At 50.2% G+C, this 18,778-nt stretch overlaps 4 protein-coding genes across 4 annotated transcripts; 2 read left to right on the top strand and 2 right to left on the bottom strand.

Moving 5' to 3' along the window:
* Positions 1-762: 762 nt before the first annotated feature.
* Positions 763-2,213, top strand: T069G_08334 (acetyltransferase (GNAT) domain-containing protein; the record flags this gene model as incomplete). The annotated part of the gene is made up of 2 exons (XM_056175544.1): positions 763-1,779; positions 1,851-2,213. 2 exons carry the CDS (start codon positions 763-765, stop codon positions 2,211-2,213), a joined length of 1,380 nt encoding a protein of 459 aa, XP_056026493.1.
* Positions 2,214-2,432: 219 nt separating this feature from the next.
* Positions 2,433-4,283, bottom strand: T069G_08335 (AMP-binding enzyme domain-containing protein; the record flags this gene model as incomplete). The annotated part of the gene is made up of 3 exons (XM_056175545.1): positions 2,433-2,776; positions 2,837-3,546; positions 3,616-4,283. 3 exons carry the CDS (start codon positions 4,281-4,283, stop codon positions 2,433-2,435), a joined length of 1,722 nt encoding a protein of 573 aa, XP_056026494.1.
* A 1,875-nt stretch (positions 4,284-6,158) lies between these two features.
* T069G_08336 (AMP-binding enzyme domain-containing protein) lies at positions 6,159-11,579 on the top strand (the record flags this gene model as incomplete). Its single annotated transcript, XM_056175546.1, has 3 exons — positions 6,159-6,269; positions 6,318-9,285; positions 9,343-11,579. The coding sequence occupies 3 exons, from the start codon at positions 6,159-6,161 to the stop codon at positions 11,577-11,579; spliced, it is 5,316 nt and encodes a 1,771-aa protein (XP_056026495.1).
* Positions 11,580-12,134: 555 nt separating this feature from the next.
* Positions 12,135-13,481, bottom strand: T069G_08337 (uncharacterized protein; the record flags this gene model as incomplete). Its single annotated transcript, XM_056175547.1, has 1 exon — positions 12,135-13,481. The coding sequence occupies one exon, from the start codon at positions 13,479-13,481 to the stop codon at positions 12,135-12,137; it is 1,347 nt and encodes a 448-aa protein (XP_056026496.1).
* Between the last annotated feature and the right edge of the window lie 5,297 nt (positions 13,482-18,778).

Here is an 18,778-nt window from a genome sequence, read left to right on the forward strand (position 1 = left end):
CGGCTGGGCTAAGCTGGTTGACTCGTCGCTTTTTCTGCCTCTTACGGACACTGAATGTACTGTACAAGCACAAGCACACACATGGGACTGGGATGATGCAGGGGAGGGGGTGTGAGGTCACGTCCAGGATAGTCCAAGTTGGAGTTTTGGCCTATTCTTCCAAACTTTGTCTCTGTACCTGTACTCGAACCAACACCTGGACCTGGTCATGGATGGACTTTTCCTCCAACTCGTACGAGCCTAGAACTACCAAGCATACCGGTCGGTGCATTCTCGCTGCGTGGTGATCGGCCGTCGATCCTTTCGTCACTCACGGCACGAAAAATACATCCGAGCGTCACCTATAGCTCCAGTCCCGAGGTGGTTTACTCATGACTTCAGCTGTCTCCATGTAGGTAGTACCGTGGCATACACATGCTAGGGCTGGGCAAATTATGTGCATGTACCGAGTATGAGGCGGAAAGGTGCGGGCATGAAGCCCCCTTCGTGTCAAGTCTGTCGGCCGAGGCAGCTTGGCAAGCAGCCACTTGTTTGCGGGTGAAGCTCTACCTACAGCTGCTGTATTAGTAGTAGGTAGGTAAATCTATTATACTTGTAGTATTTAGGTGTTTTTGCTTTTTTTTTTATTTGACTTCCCTTCTTTTGCTGCCAATTTATCATTACACCTTTCATTCTAGCTTTGGATTAGCAGACGACTTACACGCCGTCCTGTTGAAATCTATCCTATTGTTATTCCTTGTTTCACAGTAAACCAAAGCTGCAATGGCTGCTGTTTCTCTTTCATCAATACCCCCTGATCAAACGGTGATCAAGCTTCCTCATCCTTATCACACCGAATACACCATCCAAAAAACCTCGGTCGAGCCAGCCGCAGACAACAATGTTGAACACTATCGTCTCAACATCAAGCCCAACGCCTCTTCCGGAAAGAAGCCTCCCGTAGAGCTTCACGCTGCCCACGCCGTCTTTACTGAGCCAATTGATCTCAAATCAAGCGAGCTGCCGCCGACCTCAAATAACAGCGCCTGGGCACGCGCTAGAAGATCACCATGCGCAACCGTGTCCTGGGATACTCTTACAGAGCGTCCTACTTTGGCGCAAGCGTGGCTGATACTCTATGTATTGTTTACCACGCGACCTTCTACAGAAACGCTCAGACTTGAGCTCACCGGCGCAAACGCCATTGTCTTGGGGCAGCAACTGAAGGATGTTGCGCTCGCCATTGACCACCCGCTTCGCCCTCAGGAGCAGCCTGGGCCATCCACAACGACAGATAGTATTGTCGTGGTGGCCTTGCGATCAACTTTCTGGCAAGGCGCTGGATCTCCTTTCGGTCCTCGACCTGTTTGGTGCCCCGAGGAGTCTTCATCGGCTCTGCCCTCATCCAACCCGTTGCACTCGTATCCCCTCACGCCTCTCCAGCATACAATGACGATTACTTCGGCCGGCGATCCTCAAGATCCTGATCGACGCCAGCAAACATGGCACCCAATTCGCCCCGCCAAGCCAGCTCCTGGCGCCGTCATCTATAGTCGATGGATCCCCCATTTGCAAGAGACGTTTTCGATGGTGTCGCTGGATTGGCAAGATGCTGAGCATTTGAGGCTCTTCCATGAGTGGCAGAATGATCCTCGTGTGTCGCAGGGTTGGAATGAGACGGGAACTCTGGAGCAACACCGAGAGTATCTACGAAAGATGCACGTTGATCCGCACCAAGTTGCCGTTCTGGCTAAGTGGGACGACGCCTACTTTGCATACTTTGAGATTTACTGGGCCAAGGTAAGAGAAATAAACACCATCACAAGCTCTAGATTACAATCACAATGAAAGATACTGACTCAATTGTATAGGAGGATCGGCTCGGAAGCTACTACGACGCCGGAGACTTTGACCGCGGCCGCCACTCCCTCGTTGGCGATGTCCGTTTCCGCGGCCCGCACAGAGTATCGGCATGGTGGAGCAGCTTGATGCATTACCTCTATCTGGATGATCCTCGAACCATGTATGTCGTGGGCGAGCCCAAGGACAGCAACTCGACAGTCGTCATGTACGATCTCATCCATGGCTTTGGCCTTGACAAGTTTGTCGACCTGCCGCACAAGCGCAGTGCTTTTGTGCGCTGCCACAGAGACCGATTCTTTCAGCTTTGTCCGTTGGGGGATAATGAGAAGGCTGTCGGTGGTATGAGGATTGGGCTGGTTCCGAAGTTGTAGGTGCATGATAGAGAGTGTTTGAGTAAGACTTGGTGGAAGTAAATGTTCATGTAGTTCTATAAAATACATAGGTTGTTTTGAGATGCCAGTTATCTCCCAAAATTCCAGTTATATATACAATAAAAAACTTCGATATCTTCATTTTATCAAGCAAAAACACATAAGCTCTCTATTTAAATCACATCCTCCATCTATATACATGTACTCTATAGAACTTTTCTACAGCTTCGAAGTCTTCGCCATCTTACTCAAAATCTCATCTCCCAGCTTGGCCATCTCAAACTTGCGAATCTTTCCGCTTCCCGTCAGAGGCACATCCGCAGGCACGCCATCCTGGCCCAGCCAAAACACATGCGCCGGTGCTTTGTGATTGCCCAGCGTCTTGCGAACCCAATCTCTGACTTCTTGGTCTGTCAACTTGTTGCCGTTGTCGCCAAGCTCCACGAACGCTCCGACAACCTCTCCGTAGTGTTTGTTCTTGAGGCCGACGACGATGGCGCGAGAAATGGAAGGATGGGCCACGAGGCGCTCTTCGATTTCTAGGGGATAGATGTTCTCACCACCTGTGTGTACGAGAAGCATTAGATTGGAAGCTGTGAAATACATTTTGAGTTTGATCTTACCTCTGATAATGATGTCTTTGAATCTTCCTGTGATGGAGCAGTAACCCTCTTCATCAAACACGGCCTCATCACCAGTATGTAGCCACAGCACTCCCGCCGCGTCGCGAATCATTGTCTCATTAGTCTTTTCCGAATTGTTCCAGTATCCAGCCTGTAGCTGATATCCAGCCATACAAAGCTCGCCTCGAGTGCCAATCGGCACAATGTTACCGTCGCGATCAACAATCTTGGCCTGCGCGTGTGGCATCAGTGTCCCAACTGTCGTCAATCTCCTTGTTATCGCGTCGTCCGTGAATGCATTGAAGCATGTAGGTGAAGCTTCCGTGAGACCATAACTGCTAGTAAACTCGGTCATACCAAAGCGGTTGACCAGAAGCTCCATCAAGTATCGCGGAACCGGGGCGCCAGCAATGATGCCCGTGCGGAGCTTGTCGCACTTGAAGTTGGCCGGGGGTTCGGCCTGGAACAAGGAATCAAACATGGCCGGAACTCCGTGGATAGCAGTGCACTCTTCGTCGGAAATGGCCCTGAGTGTAGAAGGAATGTCAAATACCTCTGCTGGGTAGACAATCTTGCCGCCGTGAGTGACGATGGCCAGGAGGCCGAGGACAAGGCCGAAGCAGTGGAAGAGCGGCGGCGGGCAGCACAGGACGTCTGAATGTGTCAGGCGCATTCTGTCACCGATGAATCGAGAATTGTTGACCAGATTACTACAGAGAATGAAATGTTAGCATAGGCGAGACGAAGAGAGCAGAGAGCAGGATTAGATTGAAACATACTGATGTGTTAGCATTGCTGCCTTTGGTAAACCCGTTGTGCCGCTTGTAAACTGCAGATTGACAACTTGGTGAGGAAGGACCTTGCTCATAGCTCTATACAGCTTCTCGTGGCTTTGTCGAGAACCCGCTTTGACGAGCTCATCATACGTTGGGTATTTGTCGCCCTCCCCCCTCAAGATCACAACCTGGATGGGAGAAGCTTCATTATGCAAATCCTGCAACAGCGTCGTGTTGTCCGTCCGGCCAATTGTACGAGTCACAAAAAAGACCTTGCAATCGGAAAAGGTGAGGCCGTACTTTGCTTCGGTCGCCGTGTAAGTGTTGTTCAAGATGACGAGGATGGCACCGATCTTGGCGACGGCAAAGAAAACTGCGGCGTATTGCTCACAGTTGCCAGCCATTATGCCGACACGGTCACCGACGCCAATGCCCATATTGAGTAGAGATTGGGCCAAAGCCGAGCTTTGCTGGTTGAGTTCGTGATATGTCCATCGCGCGCCTGTCCATGGAATAACGAGGCACTCTTTGGTGCCATATTGGTAGGTCTGGAGCTCGAGCAGCTCGCCGAGAGTCAGGTCGACGAGAGGAGGATCAGATGGGCCATGGAGCAGAGAAAGCTTCTGGGTAGGCGCTGTAGGATCTGGCTGGATGGCTGTTGGAGCGTCCATGTTGGCAAGCTGATGTCTTGATAGGGAGCTTGTAAGTGAGAAACTCTATTATTACAGCTTCCACAAAGACTTCACTGCCTACAGTATACAGAAATAACGAGAAAATGATCCTTCTATCTGTTAATTGGCGCTTCTCCTACGTAACCGAGGAACTTGCTGAATTGGTTGATCGAATCCAGCCCGTCTGTCACTTCTAGACCCACTGCAAATCCGGCTATTTGACACCAAACAAAGCCTAGCAGCTCATGTATATCATATTAACCTGACAATGTGCCAAGCTGAAAGGTTCCTCTAATCCAGGAGAAGCTGGGCTCTCCCACTATTTCGAGACGAGGCCCTCTCCCGCTGTCAGGGCACCCGAGAATTGCCGAGAACAGGAACAGGCGCCAAGTCCCCTTACGGCGTTTTCGCGGCATCAAGAGTCATAGATCCAGTAATCAGATGATCTGATAAGAATTCATCATGGGAGGGCATCAGGAAGATCCACTTGATTTGTGAAACCACGGTCTTTGCCCTGTTGACATACGAAGTACCGAAATCGGCCCTGGCCCTTGCATTTGCCGGCACAATGGAGAGAATGGGGAGGGATATGAAAAATTTTCTTATCAGATCCTCTAGCTCATCCCCATAATGTGGCCGTCGCTGTGGCCAAAGTAGCTCTACATGTGCGTTGTGGAGGGATGGTGGACAGGGGAAGGGGGTGTTAGTTGCGATAGCCGATGTTTGCATGTGAAGGCCGCTACTTTGCCAAAAGAGGATGCTGGGATGGTTATTGCCAGTCGAGTAATTAATATGCATAATAGTATCCGCAGGTGATGAGGTGATTTTGATGTATAATTGCTCAAGTGTGCTTGGCACGGCGCAATTCTTTTGTTGGAGTAGAATCTGCCGTTACAATAGTAGCAAGGCGAGTCTTGCTGGTCAGTAAGTTGGTGTACCTACTTGCTATTCTCTTGTCTCATACTTGCGCCTTTACCTTCCATAGTAAATCCTCATCAATTCTTTCAAACAGCTGCAATAATGAAACGTCTCTGCCAAAATGTCGCGTATGTGCCTGCTGTACGTAATCGTTTGCTGTAGCGGTTTATATCGTGTGAACGACCCCATCTTCCGTATTCGCATCGACATTGCCAAAGTACATCATTGCCGGTACTTTTTCTCTCATCCTCCTCCACCTTTGGCTGCACAATTTCTTTCCCTCTTCCAACTCTCCACTCTCCACCCAAGCTTCGGCGCAAAACACCAATCAGTTGTCGAGATGGAGAAAAAAGTTATCAGATCGTCCCAAGGCCCAGCTCCAGGCTAATTGCGCTCCACTTGGTATCCTGGAGCTTCCCCACCGGTTTTTATCTGATCCGTCCGCTAGGCCCCGAGAACGAACAAGTTCCTACGACGTACCTCCAAGTTCTCTGCAAAACAAACCCCTCTCGCTGCACCTCGGATGGGTCAAAGATCCTTGTCGTGCGTCAAACGAACGATAGTCGCACCCCCTCACTTTGAAACCCGCACAAAGCTTCACGGTTCAACGTTGAAGCTTGGGGCAACTGCTGCCGTCACATCGATGGAGATGGGGTCAAACTTTGATGATTTACCCGAAAGGGTGCACGCCGTACCGGTACTGGCTTGAATAACTGGGAATGATGTGTGAAGCTGCTTTAGCTCCGAGGCGGCGCGGCGCGGGCATCGTCGGAGGTGGGAAGTGACAGCATTTAGATGGTGAAGAGAGGCATTTGCATGTGTTCTTGGACTCCAAAGCCAATGCTGAGCAGCGAATATCCACGTTTTTATTATACCACCGAACGATCAGAAATCTGCCTTCACCATTGATGTAAACCCTACGATATCGTCTAATCACGTCTCAGCAAATCAGCCGCAATGGCTATCGATGGAGATGGAAATGACTATACCGGTTCAGCTAAGCTCGCAATAGGCATGACTGCGAGCCCTGAAGAGTTGAAGAAGCCGACGGTTGAGCAACAAAAGGAGGTACCAACCAAAGAGGACGGCATCGCTAGTACTCTCGACCTCGAACAGCTATGGGCGTGGAATCAGCATGTGCCTTCCTATTTGCAGCGCTGCATGCACGATATCATAACAGAAAAATCTCAACAGCAACCGGATAAAATTGCTGTTGAGTCCTGGGACGGAAGCTTGACGTACGAAGAGCTGGACAGCCTTTCATCACAACTTGCCAGGCAGATTCTACAGAGAAATGCGGGAGCCGGTAGCAGAATTCCGCTATGCTTTGAAAAGTCAATGTGGACTGTTGTTGCCGTCCTGGCAGTCATGAAAGCCGGTGCTACATTCTCCCTCACAGATCCGAGCCAGCCAGTCGCACGGCTACAAACAATAGTCGAGCAAACAGGGGCGAACCTCGTCATCACTTCCGTGGCTCAGAGCGGGTTAGGCATAGAAATATCCAGGGAGGGAGGCCAAGTTCTCGCCATATCTCGGGACTATTTCGATGGAATCAAAGAGCCCGAATTGAAACAAGAATTACCTCAGGTATCTGCAGAGACGCCAATGTACATCATTTTCACATCTGGGAGCACAGGCAAGCCAAAAGGTGTTGTCATTACCCACTGCAATTATACCAGTGGCGCGATTCCCAGAGCAGAGGCTGTTGGCTACAAATCGACTTCCCGTTGTTTCGATTTCCCCTCTTATGCCTTTGATGTAAGCATTGACTGTATGCTATGTACTCTGGCAGCTGGAGGGCAAATATGCGTGCCATCGGAAGAAGGTAGGATGAACGACCTTAGCGGCGCCATTCGACAGAGTAAAGCCAACATGGTTCACATGACTCCTTCTGTCGCCAGAGTCTTGGATTCCGACATTATCCCATCTCTGGATGTTCTGGGCCTGGGTGGTGAGGCAGTGTCTGCGAGCGATGCCGCAGCTTGGAGTCAGCACACTAGTTTAATCATTGCATATGGACCATCTGAGTGTACTGTCGGTTGTACCATCAACAATACGGTCACCATCTCGACGGGCATCGGCAAAGGTGTTGGCGGCGTGACCTGGATTGTCGATCCTGATGACCACAACATCCTCATGCCTGTCGGAGCAGTTGGAGAGCTCATCATTGAGGGGCCAGTGGTCGGTGTCGGCTACCTCGACGAACAGGAAAAAACAGCAGAGGTATTTATTGAAGACCCGTCATGGCTGGTTTCTGGCCATAGTACCTTCCCCGGGAGACCTGGCAGGTTATACAAAACGGGCGACCTTGTGCGATACGAAAGCAACGGCTCCGGCTCCATTGAGTTTGTGGGTAGAAAAGATCAACAAGTCAAACTTCGAGGCCAGCGAGTAGAACTCACGGAAGTTGAGCATCACCTACGGGCCTGTTTGCCAAGCGGAATCAAAGTCGCAGCAGAGGTGATAAAGCCAGAGAATGGAGGTGCTCCTTCACTTGTGGCATTCCTTTCAGAATCCATCTCTGCTGGCGCTTCTGGAGTAGATCCGGCCATCGTCGAACCATCTTCGGAGCTTAAAGCTGCCTTGGCAACGGTCAATGAAGCTATGGGAGCCAGAGTGCCACGATATATGGTCCCAGCAGCATTCGTAACTCTTCAGCATATGCCTTCGTTGGTGTCTGGCAAAACGGACAGAAAAAAGCTACGTGAGATTGGAGCTGCAATTCCACGAGATGTTTTCAGCCGAATGCAAGCAACTGAAGTCCAAGAGGAAGAAGATCCAGAAACAGAAACAGAGAAAAAGCTGCAACAAGCATGGACCAAAGTCCTCGGTTCAGACGCAAATATATACAGACAGAGCAACTTTTTTGCTTTGGGAGGCGACTCTCTGCGTGCCATGAGACTTGTTGTCACTGCTCGCGAGCAAGGCATCTCCTTGACGGTTGCTGACATTTTTACGAATCCAACGCTTAGTGGTATGGCTTCAAAAGCCACTCAGGCGTCAGAATCTTCTTTGGATGAGATCCCGCCGTTTTCATTGTTAGAAGAGGATTGGGATCTAGAAAGTGCACGAAACGAGATGTCCACTCTTTGTGGCGTTGAGGCCAGCGCTGTAGAGGATGCATATCCATGCACTCCTCTCCAGGAAGCCCTCATGGCCTTGTCAGCCAAAGTCAAGGAAGCGTATGTCGCCCAGAGAGTCGTGGAACTGAAGGACGTCGCCACTGCTGAGAAGCTTATCGAAGCCTTCGATATCGTACAGCAAGATAGTCCCATATTGCGCACAAGAATTGTGCAAATCCCCGGACGCGGCCTCGTACAGGTTGTCATCAAGGAAAAGCTGAACAAGTTCTCAGGTACCAATCTCGATGAGTATCTGGTGAATGATAGGAATGATACAATGGAGTTGGGCAAGAATCTTGTCCGATATGCTCTTATTGATGATGCCACGACAGGAAAGGTCAGCTTCGTGCTTACCATTCATCACGCGTTATACGATGGCTGGTCTATGCCCCTGGTCGTCGATCGAGTAAACCAAGCCTATAGCGATCAGATCTCATCACGACCAGCGCAGTTCAAACACTTTATCAAATATCTGTCGACTATGGATATGCGTAACTCTGCAAATTATTGGCGAGATCAGCTTTCAGGAACCAATCCCTCCCAATTTCCGCCTCTACCTTGGCAGGGATATCAGCCCCAGGCCGATTCATTGCTGGAACAATACATTCCTCTAGAGGATGGGAAAGCATCAAATGCTACCACCGCTACGATTATCAGAGCAGCATGGGCTCTCGTAGCATCTCAATACATCAACAGCACAGATGTCGTCTTTGGAGAGACGTTAACCGGTCGAAACGCACCTGTGATCGGGTCCGAGGAGATTGAAGGACCAATGATCACAACCGTTCCCGTGCGCGTTCAAATAGACCGGGATATGCATATTTCAGACTATTTGCAAAGTATTCAAGAACAAGTGGTAGACCAAATTCCCCATGAGCATTTTGGTCTGCAACATATACGCAAACTCAGCCCTGACGCATATGATGCATGCGAATTGCGGACAGGCCTGGTGCTACACCCAAGTGCAGATGATGAGCCTGTTCAGTCCGATGATCTCCCAGCGAGCTGTCTTGTCCCAGCGGGAGATGCAGAAGCTGCTCAGGAGGCTCTCAAATTCAACACCTACCCTCTCATGCTGGTCTGTTCAATAGATCCGCGAGGATTCCTCGTCATGGCCAGTTTCGATTCCAAGACTGTATCAGTTCCTGTGATGGAGAGGGCCCTGGACCAGTTTAAGCAGATTGCACAGCTGTTGTGCAAACAAGGCTCATCTACTCTAAGCAGTCTTCAATCATCTTTGACTAACACGGATGCTGAAGAGCTCCGAGGTACAGTGCTTAATGCAGACGTTAGCGAAGCAGCAAAGGAGTTTACCGGTATTCAAGCAGCCTATGTCACGGATTCCAAAGATCCAAATATTCTTGTCCCAGTGTTCGCAGTTGGCGAGCTGATTGTTCAACACCCAGATGAATTGCCCAATTTGACTGAAATCTCTCCGCCAATCTGGATTGAATCAGTATCCAGTTCAGCTGCCCTATCACAGGGCAGATTCTACAGAACAGGACGTTTGGCTAAGTACGACTCAACTCAGAAGCCTGTCCACATCAAATTGGTAGATTCCTATAACGAAAGAAACGCACAAGCGCCCCAAGTAGGAGTGGCCAAGAGTCGAATATCAGCGAGCTCCAGCAGACAGCGCAAGTTGCGCAGTCTATGGGCCCGCGTGCTACGCATGAGCGAGGAGGACATTGGCCTGAATGATGGATTTTTCGTTCTCGGCGGTGATTCCATTGCCGCCATGAAGCTCGTATCAGAGGCTAGGGTCGAAGGAATCAAATTGACCGTCGTCCAGATATTCCAGAAACGGACCTTGTATGAAATGGCCAGTGCCATGGAAGAAGTCGAGAAGCCTGCATCATCCACAGACGTGACCGCCACTCCAGAAGACAAATTGAAGCCGTTCTCCCTACTCAATCTACAAGATGAAGGTGAGAAGTTGCGCTTCGTCAACGACACCATTGCTCCTCAGTTGGCCGATTCAACCTGGCGTATAAACAATGTTCTTCCTACACGCCCTCTGCAGCAGATTGCTGTCAGGGGCACGACTCAGCTCCCACGCTTCTCGGCGCGATATGAAATCATGTATTTTGACAAAGTCATCAATAAGGAAAAGATGGTAGAGAGTTGCAATCAGCTCGTGGCCCGCAACGAGATACTACGCACTGTCTTCACGGAGCACCAAGACGAAGGCTACGCCGTCGTCCTAGAAGAACTCGTGCCATCGTTTGTCGAATACGCCATCGATAGCGACGTCGAGGCATTTGCGCAACAGCTGTGCCGCCTGGATGCCATGACGAGAATGCCCCTAGGGTCAAGCTTTGTGAAGTGGTTTCTCGTTGAGTCAACCACCGGCCAGTCATGCCTCATCTTCCGCCTCTCGCACGCCCAGTACGACGAGATTTGCCTCCCCATCATGCTTCAGCAGCTCTCCAGCTTGTACCAAGACCAGCCAGTCCAAGAAACGGTGCCGTTCTCCGCCTACGTCCATCACGTCCTCGGCCGTAATCTTCCCGAGAGCATTCCTTACTGGACAGACCTCCTTTCAGGCTCATCTCTGACCGTCCTCAAGCCGGACATCCCCGTCCAGCAGCGGAACCACTTCGCCATCCAGCACACCGTGGACATCTCCTCGCGCCTCCGCGACATCACTGTGGCCTCTCTCCCCACGGCCGCATGGGCCCTATGTCTCGCCCGTCGCCTCTCCCTGCGCGACGTCACATTCGGCGAAGTCGTCAGCGGCCGCAACATTGACTTTTCGCACGGCCCAGCCAACGCAATTACAGGCCCCTGCTGGCAGTACATCCCCGTTCGCGTGCGCTTCCCGCCGGGATGCACCGCTCTGCAGGTCCTCTCCGCCGTGCAGCATCAGCACATTGCCAGCTCCGCCCACGAGGGCATCAGTCTCAGCGAGATAGCCACCCTATGTGGCACCAGTTGGCTGCGTCCCGACGGCCCCAAGGCTTCTGACCTGTGGTTCGACTCCGTCGTCCATCAGGACGTCGAGCATGTCGAGAACCTAGCCTTTGCTGCTGCTGGAAGCGGTCGCTTGGAAACGCTCTATGTACACGAAGAGCCTTTGCGCGAGTGGAAGATTCAAGCATTTGTTCATGACAACAGCAACAAGCTAACGTTGGAAATTGTAACTTTTGAGAGCTGGGGAGGATATGCGAGAGAGTTGCTGGATGACTTGGTCGACGCAGTAGCAAGCTTGCTAAAGAATCCTCACGCCAGGCTATTTGAGAATGAATCAGAGTAGAGATGCAATATGTATGTATATATAGATATATATAGATATATTATTCACGTAGCTATGATGTTGAATTGCAGGCAAGAAAAAGACGCTTGAGGAGAGATATTTGAAGCGCCATACCAAATGTTCCAACGTCCCAGGGAAAACGCAAACCCATACACAGACTCCATCACTCTCCCGTCCGTTTTGAAATATCAGTAGAATCGCTGCTCGTTCGAATTTAAGTGTTCAGAAATATTCGTTCATCATGAGAAAAAAACAAGAGTATGAAAAAAAAAACCCCCCTGAGCGGCGGTGGTCATCCAATCCCTTTCCTTCGCCAAAACCTATTACGCTTGATTGGGTATATAGCACAGACCTCACCAATGCAGTGGTCTGTATATCATAAACAAAAAGCGCCCCCAGGTACAAGACCAAAAATGGCAATTTCCAGTTTCTCAAGACGCCACTGCTTCTCACCACATCATATCATGTTTGAAGCCATTATATGGTAAGTCAAAGTCGCTGTCTCCCCGTCAAGTCCACGTCGTCGGGCGTATTATGTACTTTGAAGCGTGATGATCAATGGTGTTGGCCTTCTGGCTGTGCTCCCAAACCAAGCACTTTCTGAAGACTTTTGCGAATGCCCATGCCGGCGTGATACTCGTCGTCCTTATCACGGCCAATTAAGCCAAAACTCAATCTCCGCGCAGTGATGCCGATTGAGCCCCCTGTAGTTGTCGCTGCCTTTTTGGCCTTCTTACGCCGCATTGTAACGACAATGGGTTCGGGAGCTGATGGCTTTGGGGGCCATTCACCGTCACGTTTCCATCCTGTCACGCAGGAGCGTATCATATCTTGCAGGTTGATCGGGCATGACGGTTGTAAATTGTTAAGAATGACCTTGTCGTAGAGGCTAAGATAAAGCGAAGGAGTAATAGAAGCTCGGAAAGAATTGGTGGGAGGCAGGATTGGGTATGGGATAGGCAGGAGCGTCTCAACTGGTAGCAAGCGATCGGAGATGCGGTCAGAGTCTCTAGAGCCTTGCTTTTTGAGGTCCTTCTCGTCTTTAGCCATTGATGAAATGTCGGATATCGTGCCTGTAGGGCTATTTCCAAGCGGATTCGGGTCGATCAAGGCAGCCGAAGGTGGAGATCCAGAGATGGAGCGGCGGAAGAAAAAGCGCCGGGGAGAACGAGGAGAGACCGGTGGTGAAGAGACCGGTTTGCTCCGCACACGAACGGTCTTTGCACCAGTCCAAGCGTTTCGCCGTGCCTCGAAACATGCCAGCCCCTCATTCCAAGTCATTTCCTCTCTAGCAGCTCTCCGGCGTGCAGCTCGCTTCTCCAAGATTGAAGTCTTGGTAACATTATCGGTAGCCTCGAGTTTGTCTAGAGAAGTAATGGCAGCCTCATCGTCGGACAGGTCAGAGTACCATTCCATGCGGGGACGGTAGTTGACAGCATCCTCTGATACAACGCTGTAGACTGAATCCGTATCGTCGTCGTTCTCGGCGTCAATGTCTTCATGGTCTGAAGCATCCTCGCCCTGATCGCTGCTATCAACAGCGTAGCCAGCATCTTCGGAGGTCCGATCACGCATATCTTTGGCCGAATCGACCCTGATTGCTTCAGGTTCCGAATCTTTTGTGGTAGAGTTTCTCGGTTCATCTGAATCAGATGGCTTCTCGGGGGTTTTCTCTTCAGGCTTGCGGGCCGGTGCCCACTGCCATCCCCAATTGGTCTTGACCTTGGCGGCTAAGTATTTTTTGATGGCATCCTTTTGCCTGTACTTGTCTTTACTGAGGAGGTCTTCATATTCGGGAGCAAGCCAAGGAGGTGAGTTTGCTGGATTTCGTGACTGGGGACTTTGTTGGCGGAGTCTAGACAAAGGCGACCGTGACCCTTTGTAAAAGTCTGAGAAGATCATGGCTGTGTCAGGATCTGCAGCCGAAGAGATGGCCTCTGGAACTGAGAAAACCTGTAAGGAGGAGGTGGTGTGGTCTTCTAAAGAAGACGGCGGATGCCGATGACCGAGCCTAGTATCGGCAGTGAGATCTATAGTGTCTAAGAGATCGGGCAATAAGACGTCAGCACCTTGTTAATGATATTTATCCAAGCCAAGAAAGAGGGCAAGGGTTGAGGCGGAGGCGGTGTAGATTAAAATGGATATAAGCTGCAATGGCGATGTAACTAACTAGTGCTGAGTGCTGAAGCTTGTGATGAACCATGAAAATAGAAGTGGGTGAAGAAAGAATAAAGGTTTGGAGCGATAAGGCGATGTGGTGAGATGAGCTGATTGGGGAGCAGCAATATCAACCAACACAAGCAAACTAAGCTTGAACATTTGGCTACGGCTGAAGCTGACGGTACTAACCTTCACTACCCAACGAGCCAGTGCCTCGTCAGATGGCGTAGCTTCAACGGTTGTCTCAGTTTCGGGCTGAGACCAAAGGAAGGAGGGTGATACTGCCAAACTAGCAGGGAAAGAGTATATAGAGAATATAGCGAATGTGTAAGAGGGAGCGGGTGTAAGAGGCTAAAGAGAACCAGGAGGGGAGAGAGAATGGAGACGAGCTTGACAGCTTAACCGAGGAAGCAAAAAGATATAAAAACAAGGGTGAGGACAACAGGAAGAGACTAGAGGTGGTTCAGGGTTCATGTTGATGCCTCCCAGGTACGAGTACCTCAGGCACCGGCAGTGAAGAGGAGCGCAACCATTTCATCATACCAGCAGTGAATCCTTGTACCACTGAGTACCAGCTGATGCAATGTCTCGGGAGGGGAGGAGCTGGCACGACGTGCCACATTGACAAGTCGAATTAGACAGCGGTGCAACAAATGGTGGCTTGGAAACACTAAAGCTTAAAAGCACACAAGAGCAGGGCAAAAGACAGAAGCAGCCGCGTGCAAAGAGGCGTCAAGGAAGGATCAGGAGTGGGATTGGTGGGATTGGGATTGGGATGAACATTTCAGGATCAGGAATGCGAGGCTGTGGGCAAGACAGGACGTGAAACAGGGTGGGATTGACGGTTTGTTGTTGTTTTTTTGTTGTTGTTGATGTTGGTATAAAAGACGAGGCTATGCGCCAACTTACCGTTTAAAACTGGCTGTTGATGGACGGCTGGCGAGGGGTCATGGCTGTAAGTTGCGGGTGGTGCAGCTGCAGAAGAGGCGGCAAAGGCAGCGCAAGTAACGGTATCGCTGGTGCTGGCGGTGGATGAAGAATGAGGAGAGGAAGATAGTTGAGGCGAGGCAGAGGAAGCAGAAGCAGAGACAGAAGCAGAGGCAGGGACAGCAGAAGTAGAAGCTGTGGCGAGAGAGTCTCTCACAGCCGGTGGCGGCTGCGACGACATCATGATGGGCTGCATAACACACACGCGAGCCACACGAGCCAGGGCCAGGGCCAAGACCAAGACAAAGACAAGGATGCGCGGATAGCAGATGCAGGATCCCCGACAATGCCAATGCCAGCTTGTGTGCCCAATCCAATAGTACGGCCGGCAATCAGAAAACGGGGGGGAACGACGGCATGCAAAGGGAAAATTGATCAATCACGAGAGGTCCAAGATCAGGTCAGGCAAGGTCAGGTCAGGCAGCAAAAATGGCCGTTTGGGTCCTGGGGGGGCAGCCACAGGGCTCAAGGGCACGGAGCCCCGCTGAAGCGCGCTGGAGGGGCAGTTGAATCTGCACTGGACGGAAGCGGGCAGATTGGACCGCTGAAGGCCCCAAGGTTGGAAGGCAAATCACTGGATAGCGCAGTACGTGGCGGCGGAGTACCACCTTCTGCCAAGAGACGTTGAAACTTTGTGAAATCTCTGCACCGTGGGGACTTGCAGCCGGAGTACTCTTTTACTGCCCGACCCGACTTGTCAAGTGGTTTGAGTGGCTCTAGGTTTGGTGCTAACACGCTGCCTTCAACGCCATCACGAACCATCGACAGGCAATCGGGAGACTCGGTGGGGCGGGCAGGGCTGGACGAACGAGCCTCGTCGTGTGACCCAGTTTGCTGCCTTTTTTTTTCTCTTTTTTTTTTCATCTCCCCTCCCGTGGCACCACCTGCGATCGGCGCATTGGATGATGCGATTGCGCTACAGTAGCCGAGGCTCGTCACTATCAACCGTTGTTTTCTGCTGGAGAGAGAAGAGACGCCAAGGATTGCCCTCCATGGCAATCCTGGACAATCCTGATCCTTGAACTTGATCTCGTTCGTCCAGTCTGCACAGATTAATTGCATGTCCGCATCTCCGATTCGTATTCCATCGTCATATCCACAGCCGAAAATTGATATCACACCGCACTGCATGGCCGCGGCACGGCAGCGTCGCAGTCGCAGTCCCCGAAGACATGGAGCCTTGCAATGCCCCGAGCGAGTCAACATACATGCACCAGTACAACATTGCAACTCTCCGCACCCCGAGTCGAGCCAAGGCAAAAACAAAGGTAGGGCTATGCTGTTAGGTTAGGTAGAACAAACAAACACGACGACTCGAGTCCACACTAGAACTAGCCGGCGCCAAAAAGATATGGTTACTTCGACTTGGCCACCATCCTCGTAAGCAAGGCGCGAGTCAAACTGCATAGCTGCGGCAAGCAAAACGCCCAAGCAAAATGCTTATTTGTCAAGTCATGTCATCCAACTGAAGCTCCCCGACATCCGGAATGAATTGGTGCTTGCATAACGCCCAGTAAGCTGATGAGTCACCTTATCCTAGCAAGGAATACGGAATAGATAGGGATGAAGCAAAAGACAAGGAAGAAAGAAGATGAAAATTTCTTCAGCCCGCCCGGCTTCTTACGTGTATGCGCCCCGTCAGTGTTGCCATTCAGTTCTGTGCCATTTCTGTGCGGTTCTTGTACACACAATCGCACACACCGGCTGGCTTCACCACGGAATACGCGGTCAGAATCCTACTGTTTCATCCGCCAATAGTCATAAAAGCAAAGATCGTCCATGTCATACCCCAGCCCAGGTCTAGGCCTCATCCGGACCCCGACGTTTAGCTTCAAGCCATGGTGCTAAGGGGCGGCACTGCTCGAATAAGCATTTGAATTTTGATCCATCATCATTCACATCGTCTGACAGTGGTGGTCCCTTTTTCCCTATCGCAAAAGAGCAAACCTCATCTCTCAGCCTTTCACCACCCTTTAGCCTCCCCGCTCCTCTTTTCCCCGCAATGGACCGTGGAAACAAGACGTTGCCAAGACAGCAGCCTCTCAGAGCTAGCAGATGCTAGTTCCAGAGCATGTGCTCAAGGTTTGCCGCCTAGTGAGTGATTCGTGGCGACCAACAGCTATCAGCTGAGACCATCTCGCATCGACTCTTGCTCAAAGCGGCCTCCCAACTGCAGCCAGGGATCCAATGGATGGCAAGGGGAAAACAAGAGCGGTATGCACGAGCGGGGGGGCTGCATGTGAAGCTGTCTGTGTCCTCGTAAGCAATCCTGGATCACCAATCATGGAGCGGGGATGTCAAGGCCGGGCTTTTATCCTCATTCACGTCGGCACTCTCCGCAATCGTTAATGTTCCGCACCTTGCAGCATTTTGAACAAGCATTCTGAGCAAGCATTATGAATTCCGTTGTAGGCAATTGACAAGCAAAGCTGCCCCACCAGCAGATGAAATTTGCATCTGTTGATTACAAAAGTCAGACATGAGGATGAAGTCGACTCGGTGTATAAGATGATGACACACAGTGTCGTCCGCTGACTAAGATTCCATCCATCCTTCAGCAGCAGAGCACAGAGAGGTTGATGAAAAAGAAAAAAAGATAGACATCTCACCAAGCAGATAAGCCAACTTTAGATAACGCGGCTGACGCAATCATGAGCATCATGGTACAGGTATACCGTAGATGATGGCAACCCATGTAAGTTAGATGGGAGGGAGGGGTCTGAGCTTCACAAGTAGCAGATTGATGCAAGGGCGGCGGATGTGATCATCTAGGCTGTTGTCAAGTTTAACCTAAAAAGGATCATAGCCTTTATCTAGTAAATAAGCATATTAGATGCATAGAGAAAAAAACATGAGCCGTCTATGCAAGGGGGAAACTTGCAAACAGTAACATGCTGCAAGGGGGATAGCCATCAGTATAGGTAAGTTGTTTCGTTTCCTCTGGGTGTGAGAGGCAGGTGCACGTACACACTACTCAAATTACAATGATTTGAATAGCCTGCAGATAGTCAGCATCGGAATATCATCTCAATCCCTTCCTGTCGAGATATGTTTACTTGGATGTGTGAAAGTAGTCAACCAGCGCCTCCAGCTGGATAGGTACCCAAGATCATACAATACAAATCGTAAGTAGTTGAAATTTCCATATATTATACCTGATGATAGAAGAAATGGTTAGTAACAGATAATGATTGAACAATAATTGCTGAGGCAAATAAAGGCGATTATTGTGCATTTACCTATGACACGCCAGATATTACAGCTGCTAGGGTGCGGGATAGCCACTCCTTTGCTTTAGAGATGAGATTATCGAGTTTGACATTGCATGAGGAGAGCACCTTTTGCCTACTAGGTATCGTTTAAGCTACTAAGTACTGTCAATATGGAACCTGAAGTACATGACGGAGAGAGATGATAAAAGTACACGTTTGCTATGCCCTGATTACTAGGTAGGTTCCAAGCACTGAGGGACCAACCTTTCTCAACTGGACAGACAGACTCAACGATGGGACAAATCTTATGATAAAACAACCTATATGTGTAGTCCTATCAAATTAGACACAAACTATAGCAATATATACTGGCGAATGAACCATTACATGCCGTCCCCTACATGTGCACATCATCCCTTGTCTCTGATACCGTCGATGTAGTGACGTTTTGCAGAAATTAAAATCCCATCAAACAGCAGGCTATATCTCAATTGCATGTCAATAACGATATCGACACATATACTAGTATTGGCAAGAACACTATTCCAATGTCAGCAGCTTCCAATGGCAGAATTAACCTGCCTTCACGACAATCCCAGACACACCCCATTCACACGAGATACAGTTACTAGGCAGTGCTTTAGGGAAACAGGCTGCATCAAATTATAATTCGCTCAATTAACGTCTGCATTACCGATATGCTGCAGCTTTATAGATCCTAGTCATGCCCCTTTGCCCATACGCCCATCCTTTGCCTTCTTTCCAGTCCTGTTGTCCTAATAGTATCAACAGTGCCAGAAATATCCTCTTATTATTATCTGATCCCATAGGCGCATTGCG

Source organism: Trichoderma breve, chromosome 5 (genome assembly GCF_028502605.1).
Source record: "Trichoderma breve strain T069 chromosome 5, whole genome shotgun sequence".
Classification (NCBI taxonomy): domain Eukaryota; kingdom Fungi; phylum Ascomycota; class Sordariomycetes; order Hypocreales; family Hypocreaceae; genus Trichoderma; species Trichoderma breve.